The following is a 25,666-nucleotide window of genomic DNA, read 5'->3' as shown; positions in this document are numbered from 1 at the left end:
TTTAAACAAGAATGAAGAGGGTACGGGGACTGAAAGGCAGTACCAGTGGCTGTTTTTATCACTGCGAAGCAACATGTCAAGCTATGTGTTTTGATCGCGACGAGGAGGGAACAACTAGATATTCTGAATACCTTAATTCCTCGATGGAGGGGGGCCCCAAAGGTGTACGTGCTCTTGGCCCAAAAAGTGCTTAAGAAGGCCCTGCACACAATCCATTAATAATAGCATGCTGTACTGTGGTGTCCAAGATAATAACGGTCCGGATGTTGGCACATGAGCTAAATGTGGAACACAGGCATAACGTGAGTTGACAAAAGTCAAACACAGTGACCGAGTTGGAGCGCTGGGACTAGACTTCGTATTTATTTGCTTAATAGCCATTGATCTAAATATAGTCTGTCCCTTGTTGCCTTTAGCTGTTTTCTAAGGTCTCCGAATTTTTACAGAATGGGAATGCCGGGACATCGCGTTAGACCAGTTTGCTGAGGATCACACATATTGTCAAGTGTGTGAAACAAAGACTATGCTGTAAAGAAGGTTCCCTCAATGCAACTTTCCAGCTGAACCATCCATTGTATCCTGTGGCCTACTGTCACGACTCGCTCCCTTCGCTCCCGTTCCCGCCACTTGGGGGCATGTTTTGGGGCTTATTCCTTGCTGGACATTTCCTCCGAACCCAATGCCACAGTGCTGTAATGAATTGGGAGCGCTAAATCCCTATTTTCCAAACTACTTCCCTTCTGGATCCATTCCAGGTTTTTGGCAGCCAGCATGCTTCTTTAACCAAATGACTGTGCTTCCCAGAATGCCTGGCCCACTGCTCCACCTCCACCCTTGCAGGACAAGGTTGGGTGGAGGATAGGCAACACCTGTGGCTGCAGGTGCAGCAGTCAGCACACCTGAGGCGTGTGCTCGTTAAACAGCTTTAAAAGCCTCAGTCTCACTTCAGTCCAGCGCTGGTCATCGTTTGCAGTGTTCCTGTTTTTGACTAGTCCCTGGTTCCTGGTTCTTTGCCTTTGTACCTACTTCCTTGTTCCTGTTTTCTTGTTTCCTCCGCCCTGAATTTCGGATTCATGCGCTAATTGATTTCTGCTCCCTTGATTTCCCTTTTTGTCTTCCTCTGTTTGCAGGCAGCAATTCTCAGTGCTTTCCCCTTTTAGATGCAGCCCAGTTTGTCTGTGTTCTATATTTCTTTGACTCTGTCCTTTGCTGCTGTTACCCATTTGCCTTAGCCTTCCTCTTAGTTTAGTTTCCTGTCTTTTCCTTGGAGGGGTAGGGAGAAGTTTGCATAGGTTATTTCGTTTTTTCCCTGCTCCTGATGCTTACTTTCTAGAGGATCCATTCCATGTTTTCCACTGCACTTCTGCATTTATTTTCCCTTTGATTATTAGGTGTGGTGTGCGGTAGTAGCTAGCTCCTGTGTGAATGCTTATGTTTTCCTCACTATTTTGTAAACACTATTCCCACTTAGGTATTTAGTTTTCCTTCCATTGCTGTTATAGCCTTTCGGGGTCCCAGTTTCTTCAACAGGATTCGTGGGCTAGCTGACATTCAAGAGGTTTATCTCGTCCTCGTGAGTACAGTTCTTAAGTACCCTTATGTAATACCATCAAGAGTGTTAGTACACAGATCCTGTCATTGCTTGCCCTCCACGTGGGTTTAGCGCTGTCAGTACCTGTAACAGCAATTGGGGGTAAGGCGCTTGCCGACTTTCCTCGCCGTCAGGTGCTTACCCCACATCCCTTTTCATATATTGGTTTTGATGTCACACTCTATTTGCACTCCTGGGTTCTAGCATACCTGAGTCGTAGTTCCTGGGTGCACATTTCCCTTGCCATATTCGCTGCCTTTGTACTCGCCTGACTAATCTTGACAGTATGACCAGCCCAAAATTCCCATTGAATATGGCAAGTTTAAGAAAGAAAGGCAGCAAGGCCTCTAACAAGCTTGTACAGAAAGCTTCCCCTACATTTACCTGTGACAATCAAATCACTAGTCTTGGCTTAAATGAACTCCTTGTCACGAATGGGCATTTACGAGCAAAGTATTTTTCCCATAGGATGGCACATCCTACATTGCCTGATCCTAGTTCGATCTTTTGTTCTGATCCCGATTCTATGTCAGCGCAAGCCTTAGCCGCAGAAAACAACACACTGTTAGACTTATTATACAAGAGTACCTCTGTTGTTGAACCCCATGATTCCAGTTGTGCTTCACCTCAGATAGAACAGTTTCATGGTACAAACATAACGAATGGAGGGGTTCCTTGCATAACTTCAGTTTTCTACCCTCAGTCCAAATACTTCTTTGCACAAGTACATACGGTAGTCCCTAATGTCAAGAGGTCTAAGGTCAATAGATTGCTTAAGGGTAACACAGACCAAGTTAGTATGAGAAAGTATAAATCTCAGAACCTGAAAGCAGTTGAGGATAATGCACAATCGGTGCACATCCAGATTGCTAGTGCAGGATCCAGCCCTGATGCCACTATGCCTCCCCCTGTGCCTACTGATAGTGATGTACAGTTAATGCAGGGCATGCTAAGAGCTAAGCTTGAGGAGTTAACACAAGAATTCATTTCTTTACAAGAGGAGAATAAGATCTTGCACGCATTCCTGAATACACCTCAGACTTTATCCATTGATGTTGATGAAGTGAACACAGTTCAGCCCCTGAGTGCAGAGACTTTGGTAAACCATGATAATTGCCAATATGGTAGATCTATTGGAAGTGAAAGTCTTTCTTCTAGCACAGCGCTCAATCTGGGCACAGTTTCTAACAATTGTTCTGCTGATTGTCAGGGATTGCAGTTAGCTGAAGATTTACAAGCCACTCCTTTACCTAAAGTTTCCTGTGTAGCAGTCTGTCATAATTCTGAGCTAGCACACATACAAGCTTCTGATCTCCAAACACAATACACAAAGGTGGCATACACAGATTCAGTCACTACAGTAGGCTTAGGTCCTGCTCTTGATACAGCTGCTGAGACTGAAGTAGATGTTAAAGCTGATGTGGAAGACGATCTTACCTCTGGGTTCACTCTTCCTTCTGCCAATTCTGATCAATACGAACAGTCAGAGACAGTACAGATTTCATGTTCTGATGAACTCATTCCACAGTATACAGAACCAAAAGACCAGCAGGCGATTCCTGAACTGTTGATTGTTAATCTGCCTCTTTCAGAAGCTAAGACAGAGGAATGGACAATTGACGAAATCCTGATTAACAGAGACTTTACTATGGTGATTCCACTGGTTGATTTTGACTTCCACAAAGAAAGAGACTCTGTGTCACCCACTAAAGAAAAGGACTGCAAGGGTACAGTTCAGTCCTTGGTTACTGGAGCCAAGGAGTCTAATGCCCTAAAGGTGCCCTCCATTCCTGAGCCACTAATGTGTCTATCAACTTCTGAGACTTCTGTGTGTCCTCCTACAACCATTGACTCTTCTATGATCCAATCCACAGCCCTGCAGTCATCTTTGGTACACGTGTCTTCAATCAATGAACCGCTGCCATGTCTGCCATTTAATCAAGAGCCTCCACCATGCACGGGGTTAGTCCCAAAGACCCTGACATGTTTGGATTCAGCTACCGAGATGGCTCCAACTCGCATGCCTTCAGCTTCAAAGTTTCCTCTGGCCTGCCTGTCTTCAGCTACAGTGACTCATCCAGAAGATCATCCTTCAGCCAGAGAGCCTCCGGTAGTCCATCATATGTGCATGTCTTCAGTTCCAGAGTTTATTGCTTGTTTGCCTTCAGTTCATGATACACCGGTATCCTGCTTAGCTTCGCTTCCAACATCAGAGGTATACCTGTCTACACCATCAGATCCTGCTATATTTTCTACTGCTCCAGACAGTCCTCCTGAATCCCAAACATTTACTGTCGATGAACGTTTAGATTGCCTTTCTTTTGCTTCAGGAGGAGCACCAGAATGCCTGCCTTTTCCACAAGACGATTCTCCCAACTGCTTCACTTTAGCATCAGAGCCTCCTAAAAATGCAGCATCAGAGTTTGAGACTTTTGCCAGCTCCCGCTTCAGAGTCATCAAGCTGGACCAAGTGGTGAGTCAGAACCACTCACCTGGGTGTGCACAGGGGGTGGTGCAGACCGGCGTATTACCTACAGAACTTGTGCAACAGAATTCCGCCAAGAAGCACCAGTTGGGTGCTAGTAGCCAAAGGAAGGGAATGACTGCTGCAGTTCAAGATGTGTCTGTTATTGCTCCTTCTGCGAGTGTGCCTGAAATACCAAGTACTGTGTCTATCACTCCTATCAGTATGCCAAACGTCCCTGCTGTTGTATCCAACGTGCAACAAAGTGGCTACACGACTGTCACCAGGAGTACCAGCCTCGTACAACCCATGGGACTTCCAGGCATCCAAGGCGTAGAATATGTGCAGTCAAACCTTAATCATTTTCAACCACAAGCCTTTTCCCAGATGGATGACAGAAAAAGATCTGAACCTCTACCTCAGCCGCCACCTTCTCTAATGGCTGAACATGAACATTTCCTGAAGCCAGCAACTTCCTCACCTCCCGCATGTCCGCTCTCGGCGGAAAGGCTAACAGAACTTCGACCATCGTCTAAGGCAAGTTGCACCAGCCTGCCTCCCTCCTCAAAGACTTACAAGGGTCCACTTCCAGTGACTGAGCTTCCTGGACCTTCCAACTCTGCTCCAGGTCCTGCAAGTTCTTCATGCCTTTCTTCGAACCATGAGTCTCTTCCTCACCAGAAGTCACCGTTTCCATCAGTATCACCTCCAAAGACAACACACTCCTATCATGGAAGCCCATCTGCCTTTGCCCACAAGCCACCATTTCCATCAGTGCCACCTCCAAAGAAAAAGCACTCCCATCATGGAAAGAAGAAGTCTCGTACGGGTGGCGGGCACCCGAAGAGGGCCGTAGGAGGGGGTATACTGTCACGACTCGCTTCCTTCGCTCCCGTTCCCGCCACTTGGGGGCATGTTTTGGGGCTTATTCCTTGCTGGACATTTCCTCCGAACCCAATGCCACAGTGCTGTAATGAATTGGGAGCGCTAAATCCCTATTTTCCAAACTACTTCCCTTCCGGATCCATTCCAGGTTTTTGGCAGCCAGCATGCTTCTTTAACCAAATGACTGTGCTTCCCAGAATGCCTGGCCCACTGCTCCACCTCCACCCTTGCAGGACAAGGTTGGGTGGAGGATAGGCAACACCTGTGGCTGCAGGTGCAGCAGTCAGCACACCTGAGGCGTGTGCTCGTTAAACAGCTTTAAAAGCCTCAGTCTCACTTCAGTCCAGCGCTGGTCATCGTTTGCAGTGTTCCTGTTTTTGACTAGTCCCTGGTTCCTGGTTCTTTGCCTTTGTACCTACTTCCTTGTTCCTGTTTTCTTGTTTCCTCCGCCCTGAATTTCGGATTCATGCGCTAATTGATTTCTGCTCCCTTGATTTCCCTTTTTGTCTTCCTCTGTTTGCAGGCAGCAATTCTCAGTGCTTTCCCCTTTTAGATGCAGCCCAGTTTGTCTGTGTTCTATATTTCTTTGACTCTGTCCTTTGCTGCTGTTACCCATTTGCCTTAGCCTTCCTCTTAGTTTAGTTTCCTGTCTTTTCCTTGGAGGGGTAGGGAGAAGTTTGCATAGGTTATTTCGTTTTTTCCCTGCTCCGGATCCTTACTTTCTAGAGGATCCATTCCATGTTTTCCACTGCACTTCTGCATTTATTTTCCCTTTGATTATTAGGTGTGGTGTGCGGTAGTAGCTAGCTCCTGTGTGAATGCTTATGTTTTCCTCACTATTTTGTAAACACTATTCCCACTTAGGTATTTAGTTTTCCTTCCATTGCTGTTATAGCCTTTCGGGGTCCCAGTTTCTTCAACAGGATTCGTGGGCTAGCTGACATTCAAGAGGTTTATCTCGTCCTCGTGAGTACAGTTCTTAAGTTCCCTTATGTAATACCATCAAGAGTGTTAGTACACAGATCCTGTCATTGCTTGCCCTCCACGTGGGTTTAGCGCTGTCAGTACCTGTAACAGCAATTGGGGGTAAGACGCTTGCCGACTTTCCTCGCGGTCAGGTGCTTACCCCACATCCCTTTTCATATATTGGTTTTGATGTCACACTCTATTTGCACTCCTGGGTTCTAGCATACCTGAGTCGTAGTTCCTGGGTGCACATTTCCCTTGCCATATTCGCTGCCTTTGTACTCGCCTGACTAATCTTGACACCTACTATGTACCAAGGTATAAAATGAACAGCAGTCGGAAAAAAAAATAAAGCTAGGAGTTCATTTTCATTCAGAACTTAAATACTATATTCCATGATGTCAACAGTGCTGGTTTTAACGGATCATGGTCCATGTGTGTTGGTGGACACCCAAGCACGCATTACTGAGAATGAAGATGCATCCTGCAAAGGGGTGGCTGTATTATGGCATGCTCCCTCACATAAATATAGACTGCAAGTGAACCCACAACCCCCCAATCACTCCTAAAAGAAATGCCCACTCCCCCTGCAGCCTAAGGAGGACTTCCTGCCAGCAGAGCCAGCCTCTCATTGGCCGAAGAGAGACCATAGGACTCCAGGCAGGAGATTGCCGGTATTACTGACACCGGCAATAACAGCTGTTTTTGTCGCTGGGGTCCTTATTTACCCACATCTCTTGGCTGGATGTAAATCAGTCAACTCCCACTGGCAAACTTAGACTCTGCTGGTCTGGAAAAAAGTGCTGGTATATTGACATTTTTGCCCAGACCGGCAGGGTCGTAATAACTCCCAGTCTCTCTTGGCTCAGGTAAAATGCTGGGATTTCAGTTTAAAGATTCTTGGAACCTGGTGCCCTCGTCTGCTTCGTCTGCTTGTCTTGCTGTGGAAATCACAGGCACACTTAGCTTTTCAAGCTTTTCTTGTTTCCTGGTCTTCTCCATAGCTGCAGCCAAGATCCTTGTTTTCCAGAAGGTACCCCTAATATTTATCTGGGTTGTAGCAATGGGTATTTCTCACCTCTTGTTTTCTCTTTTTTCCACTCCTACTGAAGAAGAATTTGTGTCTCCAAAAAGCCAACTACGAGAGTGAGCCTATTCAGCCCATTCATGCACACATGCTGAGCGTATGGCCCTTTAGGAACGTGAATGCAATGGATGGGTTTACACAGAATAACTCTGAGTCCAAATAACCGAACCAACTCAGGAAGATGGCAAAGATACTGTTTCATTAACAATGATCTAAAACAGGAAGTTCCAATGAACATCAATGGACGTAAGCTCGGTTTCTCTGAATAACTTTTTCACACAACATAGACTTGATACTAAAAACATGTGAGAGGTGACGTCATTCTACTTGGCAAATAAAAAATCTTTCTGGGGATCGGGATAGGCTTAAAGGGAACATACAAGTACACATTATATAGGATCTAGGATTGTGATTGGCAGCCCACTGTCAGGTGGGCAATATATGCCTACCTCTAAAACATGTCATCTTTAAAACCATTAGATTCATGGTTTCTCATTGGTCTTCAAAGTATAAGGTCCTTCGTTATATGGACCACTGCAATTGGTTGGCACGCTTGTTCCATGTCTGGAACATTTGATTCATTTAGCAGCACATAAGCTCAGACCCAGGTGCAAGGAGATGGCCCTGACTTTACCTCCCCACCCAATTAGCCCAGCATCTCTCATCGCCCAAGCCTTCTTCCATGAAGATTGTCTTTGAATTTGGCCTTGCAAAGTGTCCTTGTCTCTGAGAATACATGGGAGTGCGGGTATTCACTATTGTGTTCTAGGACTCCAAGTTCGCACTCTATTTTCATCCTTGGCTCACGTGACAGGAGATCACGATGTGATCCATTTTGCAGGTTTTAAATGTCTTAAATTAATAAAACTTGGCACTCTTGGTGTTCTTTCTTTGCACCTTAACAAGGGATGATTCATCCTTCGCATGTTCACTGCTTTCCAGTAAAGATAGCTGACCTTAACTGCTTCAATGTTGACTCCAGGCCAGACAACCTTGCCATGCAGCTCCACGATTCAGCTTATTCTTGCTGCAACACAATTCCCCCTTTCCTCTTCATTGGTCCTGGCTTACTCAATTCATGATACCGATATCCAGGTCCTATACAATGGCGGCTCCGCCTGCATTCTATTCACTACGTATAGCCAGCTTCTATGATGATTTAGTCTATTTGCGGTTCAGCGTCTGTACAATAATTGATTGGTTAATTCTGTGCAACACTTTGTGCATATGTACTCTTCTTTTTCATATTTAAGAGTTCACTCAATTCTTTACTTCGTCATTCATTTCTGTAGAATCCAGTTTGGCCAGTATTTTGAGAGGGGATAAATTTGATAGGGTTGTCTCAATGGATATCTTCTTTCAAATATGCGCTGCGGTATTGGCCCAACTGTTGGTGTCAAACACGGTACAATCTCAGGCTTCCAACATATAGGCGGTAGAGGGTGGGATTTCCTGCAGAGGCATGCAGCTGCTCCTCTACATTCCCACCTCTGGTCGAGCGCTCGACCACCTCCTCAATTATTTCCACATCCTGATATTTTCTCTTAAAGAGGTGTTTCTTTGGTGTCCATATCTCCATCACCACCCCCAGGCTGCCAGCTGCTTTGACATGTTCACCTATACTCCAGGTCAGGCAATTACATTGCCATTCGGAGTACAATAGACCAATCATCCCACATACTTCTTATGATTCTTCGGATACAGGAACTTCATTCCTTCAGGTGTTACGATACTGGCCTCTGTATATTTTCTGACAGCTTCATCAGTCAGCTCATTGGTGTTCGGCTCATGTACGAAATCGATTGAGGAAACTTCCTTACAGCAGTAGTACTAGTGTGCTTGTTTGCACTTGATAAAGTTGCTGGAAGGAAGGTGCATGGCATACTGGGATATCAAAAATGTCAGACGTAATACTTGTTTCCTGTGGGTTCCCAGAAAGCCCAAACACCATGTCCTGCCCCTTCCAGGTCAAAGATCAGAACTGCAGTGTCTAAATGTACTGCTTTAATCACCCGCTAGTGTACAGGCTCCAAGAGATTGATGTGTGTTTAACTCGATCCTTGGAAGCCCCACTTTGACATTCAGATGAGTTGAGAATGAGCACTGGCCATCCAGATTACTGCATTACAGTGCCAAGTCAACATTTCCACAAAATATGTATGAATGAAAGTGGGATTGTAACATGGGAATTCTATTGAAAATGAATTCAGTTCTGCCTAGGCATGGCTTTGTGCCTATCAGTCCTCTTGATTAATATACTTTCCCTACCTAATACATGTTGTGCTGAGTAGGTTCGGATATCACTTGACAACTATACAGCATTCACTCCACTCACTTATCTAATTCTAGTGGTCTTTTGACCCATCAAATGCTAAGGATGTGCATGTCATATTCTTGGGTCTACATTCCCAGTGCCTATAAAGTGGCATACACTTTCAGAATACGTGTATTGGTAATTGTGCCTCGCATTGCAGATAAATGCAGGCAGCAGTATGGGGGGTTAAAGGAATGCCGATGAAAGCTGTTCTGGACTGTTCATTATGGGTATCCAGTGATTTTATTGCGGCAAAAAATACTGCCAAACAAATCTAATAGGAGACAGAGCTAGCCATACAGGTACTGATCTCAAAACATCTAAGCTGAAAGGGGGACCAAACGCATCTAAAAAGTTATAACATCATTTGTAATAATAAATCAGATAATTAAAATACATGATTAAATTCAATGGTCCACAATACAAAACTTCTCAAAAAACATAGGAATATGTGATTGGCAATAGATGCTAATTAGAACACTTTCAATGAAAAAACAGAGTATATATAGGACAACCTGCCATGTACCAAATGCCATTTGGATTAATATATCATATTCTCATTTCTCTATTTTCAATCCAGAGAGCTATCTCAACATGTTTCTGTTCACAAACACAATTAACGAACATTCATCATGAGAAAATAATAATTACAACGAAAAACCTAGTTCATATAGAGTCACAAACTTGATCTGGGTCAGTCTCATAGCACCTGTAGAGTTAAAACATATAAAAAACAATGAATAAGCAGATTAGTAGCTAAGTTGCTTCGTAGAGTTCTATATAATTGAACTGGAGAACCAAAAAGGAACAGATTACCTTATCTGGTGCTCATGGGGGCTCTCAACTTCTATGAATAAGTTGGAATAGGAGGATGAATCAATCCTACAACGTGTAATGCAAAATAAAATGTGCTTAAAACACATAGCAAAAGCAGTGCTCACAACACTATTACTGAATCAGAAGATAAAACCAACACTAAGGTGGTGGAGTTCAACAAATGGTATAGAGGACAAAGGCTCACCTCCTGGGTGGATATTAGATAGGTCCAACTAGAATCTCTAGATCGGAACACGGACGTCCACCATTACATGAGACAGCAGTTAGTTTCTTCGGGACAGTTAAAGCCCAAAGGGATTTGAAATAGCCAGTCCTGCAACCAATGGTCAAAATCAATTGTTATCAACAGATCACGAGGGTCCATACAAATTAGATGTAGCCGAATAAGTACTACATAAAGGTCCAACGATGGGACAAAAAGAGAGAGAGTCTCACCCGTGAATAAAAGGAAAAGTACCCTCACGGTAATCATAAAAAAATAACTACTATGAGAGGTTAGACCCAGCAGCAACTTCAGGTGAACTAAATCAGTCGTGCACTGCCCATAGTGATTGGGCAGATCATAACCACAAGATCGACTAAAGTACAACAGGACACCACATACCTGCTGCTTTTCAAATACTGCTTATGCAAAGTAAATTTAATATTGCTGAGGAGAATGCGACTCCACTTTCTGATGTACTTAGCAAAGGGGTTATTAATGCTATACATATGTGATTTTTCACATGCTTACACATATAGGTTTGCCACACTGGGTGCCATGGTGGCACCCATGGCGGTCCCTTCGATCTGTTGGAAAAAATGTCCATTGAATTCAAATTAATTATGTTTTAGGGCTAGCTCTACGCACCAAACTAAGAAGGAGGTAGGGACTGGATCCTGGTCTTCACGTATAAGCAATATTTCTTCTATAGTGTCCAACGAAGCTTGTTGGGGTATGTTGGTATACAGAGAAATTATGTCAAATCCAAGCAATAAGGAGGTCGATGGATCAAATTCCAGATCTTCACGGCTATTAATAACATCTCTAGAATCTTTGAGATATGATTGCATCTTGTGTATATATATTTGAAGGTAGTGATCAGCAAACGTGGAGAGTGGTTCCAATACCGAGTTTATTCCAGCCACTATCGGGCGTCCTGGATGGTTAATTAGAGTCTTATGTACTTTTACATTTTTAGTATTTGTTGTATTTTTTGCATTATTCGTGATATACAGCACTTTCTCTTGCCTATTTGATCATTTTTTGGACGGTTGTGACGTAAATTTTACTCATTACCTAGCTATTCTAGATAGACTCTTTCATTTGCATTGCCGTACATTTTAGTCTGGCTGGATCCGTTTGCAATAACGGATTGGCACATATCGGGCTACATCCTGTGCCTTGAGTTATTTCTCTTTGTCGAGTTGTTTTGGAGTGTGCCTTATACCCATTTATTTGGGTTATACATTACTATGCCCGAGACTTTCATCTGATCTTAATGATTTTTTTGGTAACTCTGTTGCGCTTTCCATGCAGAGTACAGCATTACATGCTGTTCTAAGAATGCCGCCCAAAAATCCTTGTCGCTTTACATTTTTGCCCACGTCCTATTTTTCATGGACAGAGTAATAGGACTTTGGCTGTCTCCTTGACAACGCCTAGACAGCTGTCCTCCTCGCGCGCACTATTCTCTTTATATGTTACCCGAACTGTGATGATGCACATTTTGCCACCAGACCGCGACCCGCAGGTATGCATCCAGGGTGAGGCGGCTCGAGAGCACTGACTTCTTGTTGACTAGCTCCGTAGCATTACTAAGGGCTTTCGCTTTCTCGTTCCCTGCAGTGACACAGACGTTATTAACTTTGCGCCCCGTGAATCTTGAGAGCAATCTATTTCTACCGAAGCAAGATAGAAGTTGGATTCGAATTGCATTCTCCTCAACAATATTAAATTTACTTTGCATAAGCAGTATTTGAAAAGCGGCAGGTATGTGGTGACCTGTTGCACTTTGGTCGCTCTTGTGGTTATGATCTGCCCCAATCACTATGGGCAGTGCATGACTGATTTAGTTCACCTGAGGTTGTTGCTGGGTGTAACCTCCCGTAGTAGTTATGTTTTTATGATTACCGTGAGGGTACTTTTCCTTTTATTCATGGGTGAGACTCTCTCTCTTTTTGTCCCATCGTTGGACCTTTATGTAGTACTTATTTGGCTACAACAAATTTGTATGGACCCTCGTGATCTGTTGATAACAATTGATTATGACCATTGGTTGCAGGACTGGCTATTTCAAATCCCTTTGGGCTTTAACTGTCCCGAAGAAACTAACTGCTGACTCATGTAATGGTGGACGTCCGTGTTCTGATCTAGAGATTCTAGTTGGACCTGTCTAATATCCACCCAGGCAGGTGAGCCTTTGTCCTCTATACCATTTGTTGAACTCCACCACCTTAGTGTTGGTTTTATCTTCTGATTCCGTAATAGTGTTGTGAGCACTGATTTTGCTATGTGTTTTAAGCACACTTTTTTTGCATTACACGTTGTAGGATTGATTCATCCTCCTATTCCAACTTATTCATAGTAGTTGAGATCCGCCGCGAGCACCAGACAAGGTAATCTGTTCCTTTTTGGTTCTCTAGTTATATGGAACTCTACGAAGCAATTTAGGTACTCAGCAGCTTATTGTTTGTTTTTTATGTGTTTTAACTCTACATGTGCTATGAGATTGTCCCAGTTCAAGTCTGTGACTCTATATGAACTAGATTTTTCGTTGTAATTATCATTTTCTCCTGATGAATGTTTGTTAATTGTGTTTGTGAAAAGAAACATGTTGAGACAGCTCTCTGGATTGAAAACAGAGAAATGAGAATATGATATATTAATCCAAATGGAGTTTGGTACATAGCAGGTTGTCCTATATGTACTCAGTTTTTTTCATTGAAAGTGTTCTAATTAGCATCTATTGCCAAGCACGTATTCCTATGATTTTTATTAAAAATGATGTTTTTTGGCACTATATATGTGGGGGTGGGTTGGGGTAGTCATTTATTGAATGGGGAATATGTGGGGATTGCGGGGGGTCCCCCCACATTTAAAATGCAAACACATCTGTATTTTCAGTATTTTTGTCTGCAGTTTTCTGGCCGCAGTAAAATCACATAGAACCTTCATTATGCACATGTTTTGTGATGAATGTAACTTTATATCTGAAAGGAGTCCACCTTGACTTACTGCTGATGATTTGTCAAATCACCGTGAACAGCAGGAAGGTCTAATGTGCATCTATTATATGGATGTTAGTGATCTTGTTACACAGCCCATGGCCGCGAAGGCCTTACCGAGTAGAAACTACTGACACAACGTTTTGTTTAAAGAATGTATCATAAGAGTGAAACTTTTTGGCAGATCTTACTTTTATGTAGAATTCATTTTGCGAGTGCTCCTAATATTCTAAAACAATCCAGGAGATTTCACCTGGCAGGTGGCAATGTTGTACTATGTGCATAAATGAGCATGAGGTTTTGTGCATGATTGCTGGGTGGTGGGAGTGCCGATGAGGGTCCTGTAAGTGAGGCTGTGAATGGCGGCTTGTTGGTATTGAATGCATTTTGGCGGTCAGCATGTGAGTAGGAAGGCAGGGACTGGGAGAGTTGAGCGCAGGCTGCGGCACATGACAATGTCTTACCAGAATTTGATGGTGCAGTGGTTCTGGACATTGGCTCTTGCAAGATCTACCAGGACCAAACTACTGAAGCAAATTCCCCCCTTTCCTACCCAAAGAAACCCACTCCAAGCTCATGGGGGCCTTAGTCAACTACAAAACAGATTACGCCACCACGCTTTAGCTGGCCTACCTGCATCTCAAATGAAAACACTCCATAAAGTCGAGCACACTGCTGACAGACCCATCTGGGACTCAATGAAAGACAACCAGAACACCCAACCTCAAAAGCCTCCACTTTGTCTCAGTATGAGAAATTATTGCTATCAAAAACTGTGCCTCACCTTTAAATGCATTCAATGAACTGCACCTGTTTTCATACAAGGTGCAATCAAAAAGTATCTCATGTCCACTTCCTTACTCCCAAGCAATGCCAGTTTGTTGGCAGACACATAAGGCAAGAGAAGGTTTTCTGCCTCTGCTGCCTCTGAGACAGCTGATCACCAGATTTCTGCAATCGAACCAACGTTGTGAGTACCAACGTGCCTTTAAGACTTCATGGTGATCATGTGATGGTGGCCATCTGTTTTCCCCACAGGGCAACACATAGCCCATGTCTGAAAGCTCCAATTCCGTAACTAGTGCTTTCTTCTGATCACACTAATTTTGTAAAGTGAAACTTTATGTATGAAGGGAACACAATGCAACAATGTGTGCTACAGTGAAATACATGCAGCCGTTGCAGTACAGATAAAGAGTTTACTGTGTGTTGTGCATGATAACAATAAAATAAAGTGTAAACCTTATTTTCAAAGCTGTGGATGAACTCTCCATTATAAACCCAGCTTGTACAATATTTATCCGAAGGATACTCATCATCATTCGGGTATTTATTGAGCGCAGACCTAGGTTCGAGAAGCAACGTAGTGCTTTGCAATCACAGGGGAAAGAACATGGTGAGGGGAGTAGAGAAACAAAGGAGTGGGTGTCTAACAACAGGAGAGGGGTAAAGTGGGCAATTTGTCAGCAAGTGACCGGCAATCAACCAGGGAACACAACAGTGGGGAGCAGATCACCCAGTCTCAGGTAGGGTGGAGAGTGGATGGTGTCTGGACCTAGGTGTTGCGGAGGAGCCATTCCTTGAAGAGGAAGGCCTTGAGCTCCTTCTTGAACTGTAGAACAAAGGGGGTGGGTCTGATGTTGACGTAGAAAAGGTTCCAGAGTTGTGGGGTGTAGACAGAGAAGGCCTATCCTGCGGTTCTTTCCTGTCTGCACCTGCGGATTTCACATATGCACATGTCCTTATTTCTGGTGGATCGTAGGCTGTCGTGGAGATGCAGCAGGATTTGAAGGATGTTCACATAAGTTAACATGTTTTCAAGAAATGTCACTTTACTAAGCATAACTCGCTACATTGCTAGTGGGGCTCAATGTGTTTACTTGTACTTCCTTATTGAGGGAGCAAGGTGTTTCGACCAGTAACACCTACATTCAGCGATACACAGAGGAAAAGTGGCACCTAACACAAGGGGGCATAAGAATAAGTGACTGTCCTCCCGGTTGATGTTTGGGATGACAATGTACATAGACCAGGGACATGACAGAAACACAACAGACGAAGGTCTGAGGGGAATGGATGGGTACAAGATGCTGAAAGCAGGGGTGCAAGGGACAGGGTGGTAGGGGGAGTTCTGATGAGGTGGATAGTTGTGAGTGCTCTGGGTTTAAGAGGTGGTGGGAAGCAGTGAACGTTATCAAACCGGCCTTTCTGCTTCCCCACAACTGTAGCAAGGACACCAATAACTTATGAAAATGTGTGCAATTTCGAAACCAACAGGTTAAAACAAGCGCACCATAAACGCAACCACATGTTAGTGCTTTTACTCAAATGTCAGGAACTGCGTCAAGAAAATGCATCTTTAAAAGCAACAGAGGACAATTATATTAAAACATTTGGAAAGTCTATTATGTATTTTTTTTGAAATCTGTCTTTTCCTGACTGTCTCCATTTGTTTTGGTTTTAGGCCATGGAAAGTGCTATTGTGGAAACTGTTACTGCGAGTCTGGTTGGCATGGAGATAAATGCGAATTCCAGTGTGACATCAGCCCGTGGGAGATCAAAAGAAGATGCACTTCCCCAGATGGAAAAATCTGCAGCAATAGAGGTGCGTCACTAATGCGTCTCACGCCTGTACGTCGTCTGGCAAGGGGGGTCTGCGAGGATCGCATTTGCTGCGCCAGCCCGTGCCGTCTGGGCGCTCTTGCTTGATGTGTTTATCAGCGTTCATTGCAGCTCCTGTAATGTCCCATAGATTTTTTTTCCCTAGTTTGAAGAGAAATTATATGAAGACAAGTGTCGTGATGAGCCGCTTTTCCGCCTTGGTTCACTGAGCAAATGGTTAAAAAAAAAAAAAAAAAATGATGATGCCTTTGGCTGCTCTCCAGAACTATTTCTGTGCATGAAAGTGTTAGTCTTGCAGATCGCCCCCTACCAACCCCTTTAAATGCATCTTCACTGACAAAGCCTGCTGCTACGGGGATGCAATTATCCCGAGAGCATTTAGGAAACTCACTCATCTTAATTACGGGGACACTGAAAGCGTGGCGCATGCGCGGAGCGGGCGCTCACTTTAGTTTCTGCGCCCTCACAGAATGGGCTCTGCAATACTGGTCATAATAACGAGGAAAGGATGCTCCTCGATTGATGCTGAATAACGTCATCTTCCAAAAGGCACGTGGGGCTTGACCTAGCGGGTCAGCCATTTTGTTTTCGAACACTTTAGCCACATAAAGGGAACGCTTCCACTGGTGTGATCCCTAAAATTGCTTTTAAATATCTAGAATAAAAGATATGAAGTATTTTGTTTGCCTTATGTTAATTTCTCGTTTACGCTTGACTTCAAACACAAACCCATTCCACATGAAGTTGCCCTCACTTTAAATGCGTACCCACAAAGAACAATGGCTAGGCAGGGAGCACCCTCCCTCAGTGTGCACTGGTGCATCCTTCAATGCCAGTGGTTTCACTGAATGCCTTTTCTGTAACCCTTTGACGGCTTTGCATAAAATGGTGCCCTTCCGGACTGCAAGTGTTCTCCATGGCTATTCCCCTTCACTATCCTGAGTGCGGCTTTAGATTCTATCAAAGACACATAGGCAAGTATTGTGCATTTTTCTTCTTTATATACTCATCCCGTGGAGCTCCTTAACTAGCTGGGGTTATAACCCCTGCAACAGCCAATCATGCCAGGGCACAACAGATAAAGCTCTGTGTAAGCAGCCACACCTCCTCCTCTATTGCTCAGCACCAATGTAGTATTTATTGCAGTAGAAACTGGATTCAGGACACAATGTCCCAACTTCCAGCACTCAGACAGAAGACCAATCCAACACTACCTCTGCATCGCCAAAGTCAGTGCTATTCCTCCCTCCTGTAGTAAGTCGAAGAACGTGCAGCTAAGTTCCTTGGGTAACACTCCGGCCACTGTTCAGTGAGAAAATGAACACAAATAGGGTGGGTTAGAGGAACCAAGAGACGCATCCTCCTAACTTTGTGGCCTCCTTGCATAATCCGAGTGCTAAAGATAGTATGAAATTAGCATTTTGTTTGTATATGTAAGCCACTAATATTCAACAAAGGAAGCAACCTGTGTAGATTTGACAATTGTATCTAGTAGTGGGATAGACCCTGCACCAAGTGCCGTCTAATCATCTAACCAATGATTGATCATTAAGTGTTTTCTGTGTTATATGCAGTACCGAAAGCTAAGCAGAAGAAGCAGCAACATTTGCCATCCCTTAATATGTATCCATGGAAAAGAAATGTACCATAACATATAGAGCACATGGAATGCAAAATAAAAACTCTTACACCTCCATGGATAAACTGATCAATAATACAAGCCGGTGATAAGTGAGAATAAAAAACAAAACAGGCTGTTCAAGAGAAGGTGCAATAAACAAATAAATAAATAAATGAATAAATAAATACATAGCTACTATAAACCAAAAAGGGTACACCCTCCACCTAGACTGACCTGCTGAGGAAAATAACAAAGCAAGGGGAACACGGAAGGGACGAACACACGAGGGCACATACATGAATGAACCCCAGGGGATTATAGATGGGTATACCTGCAGGTTAATCAGGAGTAAAAACATAAGATAGCGAGTCAGACCCACTCTGGGAGGCTGCATAGACCAAAAGAGATGGTCACACACACAATGGATGTTAACACTTGCCACAGCATGGGAACTTTAGAAGAACTCCACAGTGGAAAGCAACTTTAATGTCATGATTAAGCTTCGCCCCTAGACGCTCACTTGCACAACCGAGTTAGACTCAGATGAATGAAACCCCATATTGCTCTAAAGGAAATGCTTCAGTCCCTAACATGAAAAGTGGTTGATAGTGTCCGTCCTATGGAAATGAGCTATTTGGCAGAGCAAACCTGTTATCTAACCTTTGTGTAATGGGGAAACAGGCCCGGCTCCAGGAATTTTTATCTGGGTGGGCTAGGTTTGTGATCAGGTGTGCCAAACCTTTTCTCTGATTTGTCATCCTGCAATAAATGTCTTCCTGGATCTGAAAAATCCTTTTGCCCTTAATTTGCCTTTAACTTCTTTAGTCTGTTAGACTGCTTTACAAGGTGCAGAAGCCTGGATTCAAACCCAGTTTGTTAGGACCAGGGTTGACATATTTACCTGCAAGACTACTTGAATGTCTGATAAAGATGCTTGTTGGGATTGCACTCTCTGGCAGATTTAAGCCAAATGAATTCTTGGCAAGGCTGACAGATGGTCCCGGATACGTGGGGCATGGGTGTGGAGCTTATGGTTGGAGTAGTTAATCGCTGTCAAGAGTGCAACAAATGTTACATGTTTATTAAGTTGTCTTTTTCTACTATTGTAGCTGTATGTTTAGGGGTATGACTCTGGCTGGAAACAGCCGGTTCATCTCACTAAGTTTTGCTGACATGAGGTGATTTGCCGAGGTACACTCAATTTGTTCAAATGGGAAACCTGCGCTCGCCTTCCACCTGCTCATGCCTTCCAAAATCACAGGCTCTCCAGTACCCCTTCCACAGTCTTCTGCTCTCTTCTTCCATTTGCTCCTGTGTTTCCTTCCATAAGCTCCCACACTACTTTGACCTTCCATTGGCTACACACTTCACCTTTCATATTCTCCCACATCTCCATATGGAAAACCTTTGCCAAAAATGAAAAATGAAAGCTGTATACTGCCCTTAACAAGAGTTTGAGAGATTAATCCCAATTATTCATGCCCTAAGAAATATGTTGTGTACCTTTTTTCAACATGGTGCTATAATTGAGATATAAAAAACTGTACAGAGCAAAAGAGAAGCAGAAATAATAGTGTGGCAATATCACCCCCTGTCACCTTCCATCAGCTCCCCCTGACTACCATTCCCATTTACAATCACTCACACCAACCCCACCCTTCCCCCACCATGTTTTCTTGGCCTGGCTGGGGAGAATCGAGGAGGATGCCACCTCCTCCTCTGCAGGGGCTGAGCAACGAGGACGCCAGTCCTTATTCCATCTAACATAGTGCACGCTCAATAATACCTCTCTGAATACTGTGACTACTCCCATTTACAAATTACGCTGATGATACGCAGCTCATCTTTGAACTCACTGGTGATTACACCACTGATAGTGCTAAAATCTCAGAGGTTTATAACATCATGGACCACTGGATGCAACATCATTGGATGTGTTTAAATAATACCAAAACAGAGCTGCTGATTTTCGGCACGCGACAGGCCAGATGCAAACTAGGGAATGAATATAAGTCCTTTACCATCAAGGACGCTAACATCCCGGTGTTGCCACATGTTAAAACTCTCGGGATGATGGTAGAGGCCTCAGTGGGCGCAGAGGTACAGGTAAGATACCTGCAGAAAAACAACACCTACTATCTACGACTTCTGAGAGCAATAAGACCCTTCATTAATGAAGTCAATGCTGCGACAATCGCTAGGGCCATCATCCTGTCGTGACTTGGCTATGGCAACGCTCTCCTGCTAGGAGCCACAAAAAGGGAGATTCAAAAGTGCCAAGTCATACAAAATGACGCAGTTCGCATAGTTAAAAACATAAGTAATAGAGAACATGTGTCAACAGGGAGAAGAGCACTACACTGGCTAAGAGTGGAGGAGAGAGTCAGGTTCAAGGCTATGACTATAATTCACAGATGCCTATATGGAGAGGCCCCTAGCTACTTCAAAAAACATTTCTCTTTCTATGCTCCTGGAAGATGTCTAAGATCAGGCGACAGGGGCACGCTGAACAGACCTGGGGCTAAGTCCGCACTTAGGCAAGGCAAATCTTTCCCGGCGAAAGCAGTAGACCTCTGGAACAAGTTGCCAATGGCATTACGGCTTGAAGCCAATTACCAGAGTTTTAGGAAATCGCTAAAAACCTCATTGTTTCAATGAGCATTAGAGCTTCGTTTCCCTAGGTTTTCTACCTGTCTTAATGAGGTGTTTCGTGTTTCTGATCTTCTTGGTTTCGCGCGCCCTGATGCCTGCATGCTACCGGCGCGTAATAAGCACATAACATAACATAACACGTAGGAGGTGCTTGTGGTCCAGCCATTTTGTTGTGAAAGACATCCCCCTCCTCCTCGATAAATACTGAAGCAAGGAATAGGATATTTTGTTTCTTACAAATGACATTTCGAAGCACAGCATTGTATTTTTGTTGCAATTTTGCAGCTAATTTTAATTGAGTTGAGGGTGTGTGGGAGTGCTAGCATGCAGGTGAGAGTAGGATCAGGAAGTAGACAGTGGAGGTGGAAGGGTTTCTGGCCTCCTGGCATCACTCCTGGTTGGATGTGGCAAAGAGGAGGAGCCGCCGCTCCCCTGACACACCCTATACATCATTGTCTGGTACATTCCGTTTCCATACTGTTTATAATTAAGCAATATGCTGCGACTGGTGGGTGCATTACCGACTCAGGTATTGCCCCGGGACCCATAGTTATAGGCCTGAGTGAAGCGAGGGTTTTAACGAAGGCCCCAGGGCATTACCTGAGTTGGTAATGCCCCTGCCGCGAGGGGCATATTGCTATTAGTACCCCGGCCCGCAAGATCTGCGAGACCGAGTACTAAAAGCATTTTTTAATGAGCGTTTCGGAAAAAAAAAGAAAAAAAGAAAATGGCTGCCGGGAAAGGGAATACAGAGTCCGTTTTCCCTTTCCATGGCGGCCATCGGAAGCGGACGCCCTGGGAAAAGTTCCCTGCACGTCCGTTCCCGAAAGACAGCAAAGAAGGTAAGTGGGGTTGGGAGGGCGGTAGGGAGGGAGGGGAAAAAACCATAACTTATCTTGGTCACCAGCGGGGGACGCTGGAAGCCTCCAGAGCCGTGTTGAGTCTCGGAGCGGGGACTTCCCACGCTTCGAGCCTCCACACGGCTGGAGGCTGCTATCGTCCCCCACCGGGGACAGGCCGGCAGAAAGGTAAGTGGGGGTGGGAGGGCAGGGAAGGGGGAGGACCAAAAAGAAAAAAAACATACCTGAATCCCTGGCGGGGGACAAAGGTGGCCTTCAGCCATGATGGCCCCGCTTCGAGCCTCCTTATTGGCTGAGGGGCTGCCACGCCCCCCGCTGGGGATAAAGGCATGGAATCCCGGCCGAGGGATTCCGGGCCGGGTAATGCCTCGGCGAGGGCCAATCAGAATGGTCCTTTCATTCGGATTGCGCCCTCGCCGGGTACTAATATGCAATTGTCCATGATGACTTATTTCACATGTTTACTTTGCTATTTTGAATGTCACAATTTTGATCAATAAATGTGGCCTTATATTTTCCAAAGACAGATGTGTGTACGTCTCCTTGGCTGGCCCTGACCCCTGTGCTGCCCAGCTATCAAACCATACTTCAAACCGGATCACTTCTAGGGGCTCCTAATTTTGGCAGGAATCTCACAGTGAGATTAAACAATTTTTCCAGGATTACACACTTTGGTTAAGTGGTAAATCCAGAATGTCAGCATAGCCTGAAATGTAGGTACTTGACCACACACCGTCCCAGCTAAAATTGGTACAAATATGTATTGAAGTTTGGTTTTAAATACCTAAAATATTACAATTCTGGGTCTTTGCACACAAGTCACGTTTTGTACAGATTTTGAAATGGTACTTATACCCTGCTTACTATAGCTGTTACTCTGTATATAAAATAAACTTTAAGTGATAGGGATGATTTATAGGAAACAGTTTTTATTGTTATGAATTGCATACTTTTATACCGATTATTGTAAGCCATGACAATTAAAATGTTGTTTATTTTGTAAGTTTCTGTATTAAATTTTTCTATTTACTTTTCTTTTTCCATTTATTTAGTTTCTTTTTCTTACTTTGCTAACTTTTTTTGTAAAGGTTTGTAATAAGCCATAAACAATAACAAATAATAATGCAAACTTTTATACAAATTACTTTAAAAATGCACAAGTCACATGATAAATGAACCCGACAATGTTTTCATCATTGTAGAATCGGGTTGATGAAAAAGGGTATTGGGGCAATTTTGTTTTTAATCCTAAATTGCATAGAGGGGACTGCTACCGTTTACACTTTTTTGCAGAAGGGCCCCTACAGCCAATTTGAATTGTTTACGAAAAGTAAATAGCAAAGCATAGGCAAAATCACTTTTTCACTTCACTTTTGCACTATGTGTCTGGAAAAGTATAAATATCTCCCACAAATATCTATTTGGAACTTAAATACATCAAAACAAACAAAATACTCGACTTGTCACAAGTTGGCTTCAGACCAATGAGTGCAATAGAATCAGCAATTCTATCATTAAAGGACAACCTGAAAATAAAACAGATGATGATGCCCAATCGACCATCATACTATTGGACATAGCAGCGGCTTTTGACACAATCAGCCATGCAGCACTAATAAAAAGATTGATGGAATGTGGCATACCTCTCCTTCCCCCACAGAACCCTCACAGTCATATCCCTGATACTCACAAGAATTGACTATGCAAACAGCCTCTATCTAGGAATGACGGAAACACTTAACAAGAAACTCCAAAGGGTACAAAATGCAGCAGCTGAGATCCCATAAGACTAAACAGAAAAGACCACATCACACCAGCACTGAAAAGCCTACACTGGTTACCAGTAAAAAAAAGTGCATCAAATTCAAAGCACTCTGCATCACCCACAAAACGGAATTCCTCCAAGACAAGATTAGCCGGTATCACCCAGGAAGGCAACTAAGATCCAGCAACAACCTACAAATAGAGGCAAAACACTACGAAAAAAGGAAATCTGGCCGAGCAGCGTTTTTACGCAGTGGTCGAAGTGTACGAAAAGAAGTAGTGGAACTATGTTCCCTACTGGCCTTCACCGCTCCCCACAGACCCCATCGCCGTGCCCCCTCCCATGCACAATAAAAACCCCAAAACACATGCACCTGCTCTTTAAGGAAACGTCCTGTGCAGTGCACTGAAAGTGAAAGTTCCAACATCTTCCTACACTTTTATCTTAAAACAAAACCGTTCCGGAACGGTTTCTTTTTTAAAATAAAATTATAGGAACGGTAAAACGTAATAAAAAAAGTAGAGGAGCACCACTTCGATCCAATGTTTTCACGTCTAATTGCTAACATCTGGAACAACATGCCCAAAGAAATTCGTACCACAGAAGACCACATAAACTTCAGGAAGCTGCTTAAAACCTGGCTATTCAGCAGAAAAAGCCAACCTCGAAGGGACACCAGCAACAACAAGAGGCGAAAGGTACATTTTGAAAAGCCACAGTGAGAGGATAAAGCCCTGAGGTACGCCACAGATAGAGAGTGAAGTAGAGGAGATGAAAGGGCCCAGTTGCACTTGGGAGGGCCGATTTGAAAGAAAAGAGGACAGACAATCCTGTGTACGGTCCATGATGCCTAGGGTTTCACTGAGCCAATTTATGAGGGTGAAAGTATTGACCATATCAAAGGCAGAGAACAGATTGAGGAGGATGAGAACAAAAGGAGAGTTGGAGTCAAGGTTTCAGAGCAAGTCGTCAAACCTGTTCAGGAGAGCAGTTTCCATGCCTCTGGCTGCTCTGAAGCCAGACTGTTGGTCGTGGAGACAGCCAACAGTTTCAGTGTGATGGATTAGTTGGGAGAAGACCAACCTCTCCAAGAGTTTGCCCAAGAAGGGGGTAGTGGATATAGGGCAGTAGTTAGCCAAGCAGGAAGGGTCCGCAGACAGCTTTGTTTAGGAGGGGGTGCACAAGGGAGTGCTTGAGGGGTAATAGGAAGGACCCTGTGACAAAGGTGTGGTTACAGACTCAGCCAAGGAGGGAGCGAGAGAGACACGATTGTCCTTGATAGTTCTAGAGGTGCACGGAAGCACATATATGGAGGAGACTTTCATAGAGAAAACTGTCTTGGTGACCTCATCAGGTGATATGGGTGAAAAGGAGGAGAGAAGGGAGGAAGGAGGAAGGAGAGAGGGGGAAAAGGGAGGCCTGTGTGCCTGGATAGGAGGAAGGAGAGAAGAGGAGAGCAAGGACTGGATGTCTTGAGTTTTGATTGTGAAATGGGAGGCGAAAGCCGTACAGATGGCCCGGGAAGGAAGAGGAGAAGTTGAGACTGCAGTAGGATTGCCAAGTTCCTTTCAGATTTTTAAAAGTTTGGCTTTGTTGCTTGTGGCCCCAAAGATGCAGGCTTGGATATGGGCCCGCTTCTTGGAGCAGATGGAGAGTCTGTATTACCTTTTGAGTAGGCGACAGGCCAGTTTGTCAGTGGATGTGCTAGAAGCCGACCACTTCCGTTCTGCAACTTTGCACTTGCGTTTAAGCGAGGCTAGGTCGGAATCGTACCAGCTATTGCACTTGGAAGCAGGCTTCATACGGATCCTCATGGCAGGGGCAAGGATGTCAAGGGTGTTGGAGATGGAGCTGTGAAGGCTAGCAAGGGCTGAGTCAGAGTGAGAGACAATAGCAAGAGTGGAGAATGAAGGAGGTGGCAAGAACAGCTACTGATACTCGCTTCATCGGTCGAATGGCAGAGAAGGAAACTGGTAGTGAACTGAATAACTTCAGCCCTTTAAGATGAGTAGCAATTAACCTGGAGATGAATGGGGATGCAGATTTTATTCATACATCAATAATCAAAATGACTCAGTTAGTTGGTAAAAAGGAAAACTGTTTTATTTTCAACTTTCTAAAACAGGGAGCACAACGAACATCAACGCTATCGCTCGATCCTCTTACTCAACGAATTTGATAAAAACTGAGCTTATATATCAAAAACTTGTCATCATTGACGTTGACCTACATCATTACCCACGTCATCCTACGTGGCAAACTACAAAAATCTAATGGCAACTGTGATAGGCTCTTAGTAAACCTTTAAGTATATGTTCTATCCTGGTATGGGAGAGTGAAGAAAAGTGATAGGTTTCTTAACATCAGGTTAGGCAACTAAGCCCTCCCGTCAAAATGGCCTCTATTAACGTCACTAAATACATGACGTCCCATTGGGTACACAAACTATAGGACCCTTAATTACGCAGTCCCCTACAATTGGTTGGCACTCTAACCTTCATAAGTACTTTTCCACCTATGTCTAGCAGCACGTAGATTGGACTTCCAGTGCTGGTGAGCTCGTCTTAACCCCAACTTCCCACCCATTAGCATAACAATCCATCATCACCTCTGTGTTCAGCATAGTCAATTAGGCTTTGAAGCTCGGCCTTGAGTTTGTTCTGTACTGTAGAGAATCAGGGGAGTGAATGCACGCTCTGCCCTCATGCGTAGGTGTGAGGATCTTGCTCGTCCAACTTCATCCTTCCACGTGACTGAAGATTATCATTTTAAGCTTTCACTGTCTTTAAAATACT

The 25,666-nt window shown here is 44.1% G+C and overlaps 1 protein-coding gene across 1 annotated transcript in view; it reads left to right on the top strand.

Moving 5' to 3' along the window:
* Window positions 1–25,666, top strand: part of ITGBL1 (integrin subunit beta like 1) — a 1,421,787-nt gene that overhangs the window by 868,366 nt on the left and 527,755 nt on the right. Inside the window, exon 5 of the mRNA XM_069637000.1 lies at window positions 15,816–15,956. Within this exon, the coding sequence (XP_069493101.1) occupies window positions 15,816–15,956 (141 nt within the window). The remainder of the gene's footprint in view (window positions 1–15,815; window positions 15,957–25,666) is intronic.

This window comes from Ambystoma mexicanum, chromosome 7p (assembly GCF_040938575.1).
Source record: "Ambystoma mexicanum isolate Mex_15411 chromosome 7p, UKY_AmexF1_1, whole genome shotgun sequence".
In the NCBI taxonomy this organism is placed as follows: domain Eukaryota; kingdom Metazoa; phylum Chordata; class Amphibia; order Caudata; family Ambystomatidae; genus Ambystoma; species Ambystoma mexicanum.
The sequence above is the reverse complement of the archived record's forward strand: the minus strand, read 5'-3'. Positions and strand labels throughout refer to the sequence as shown.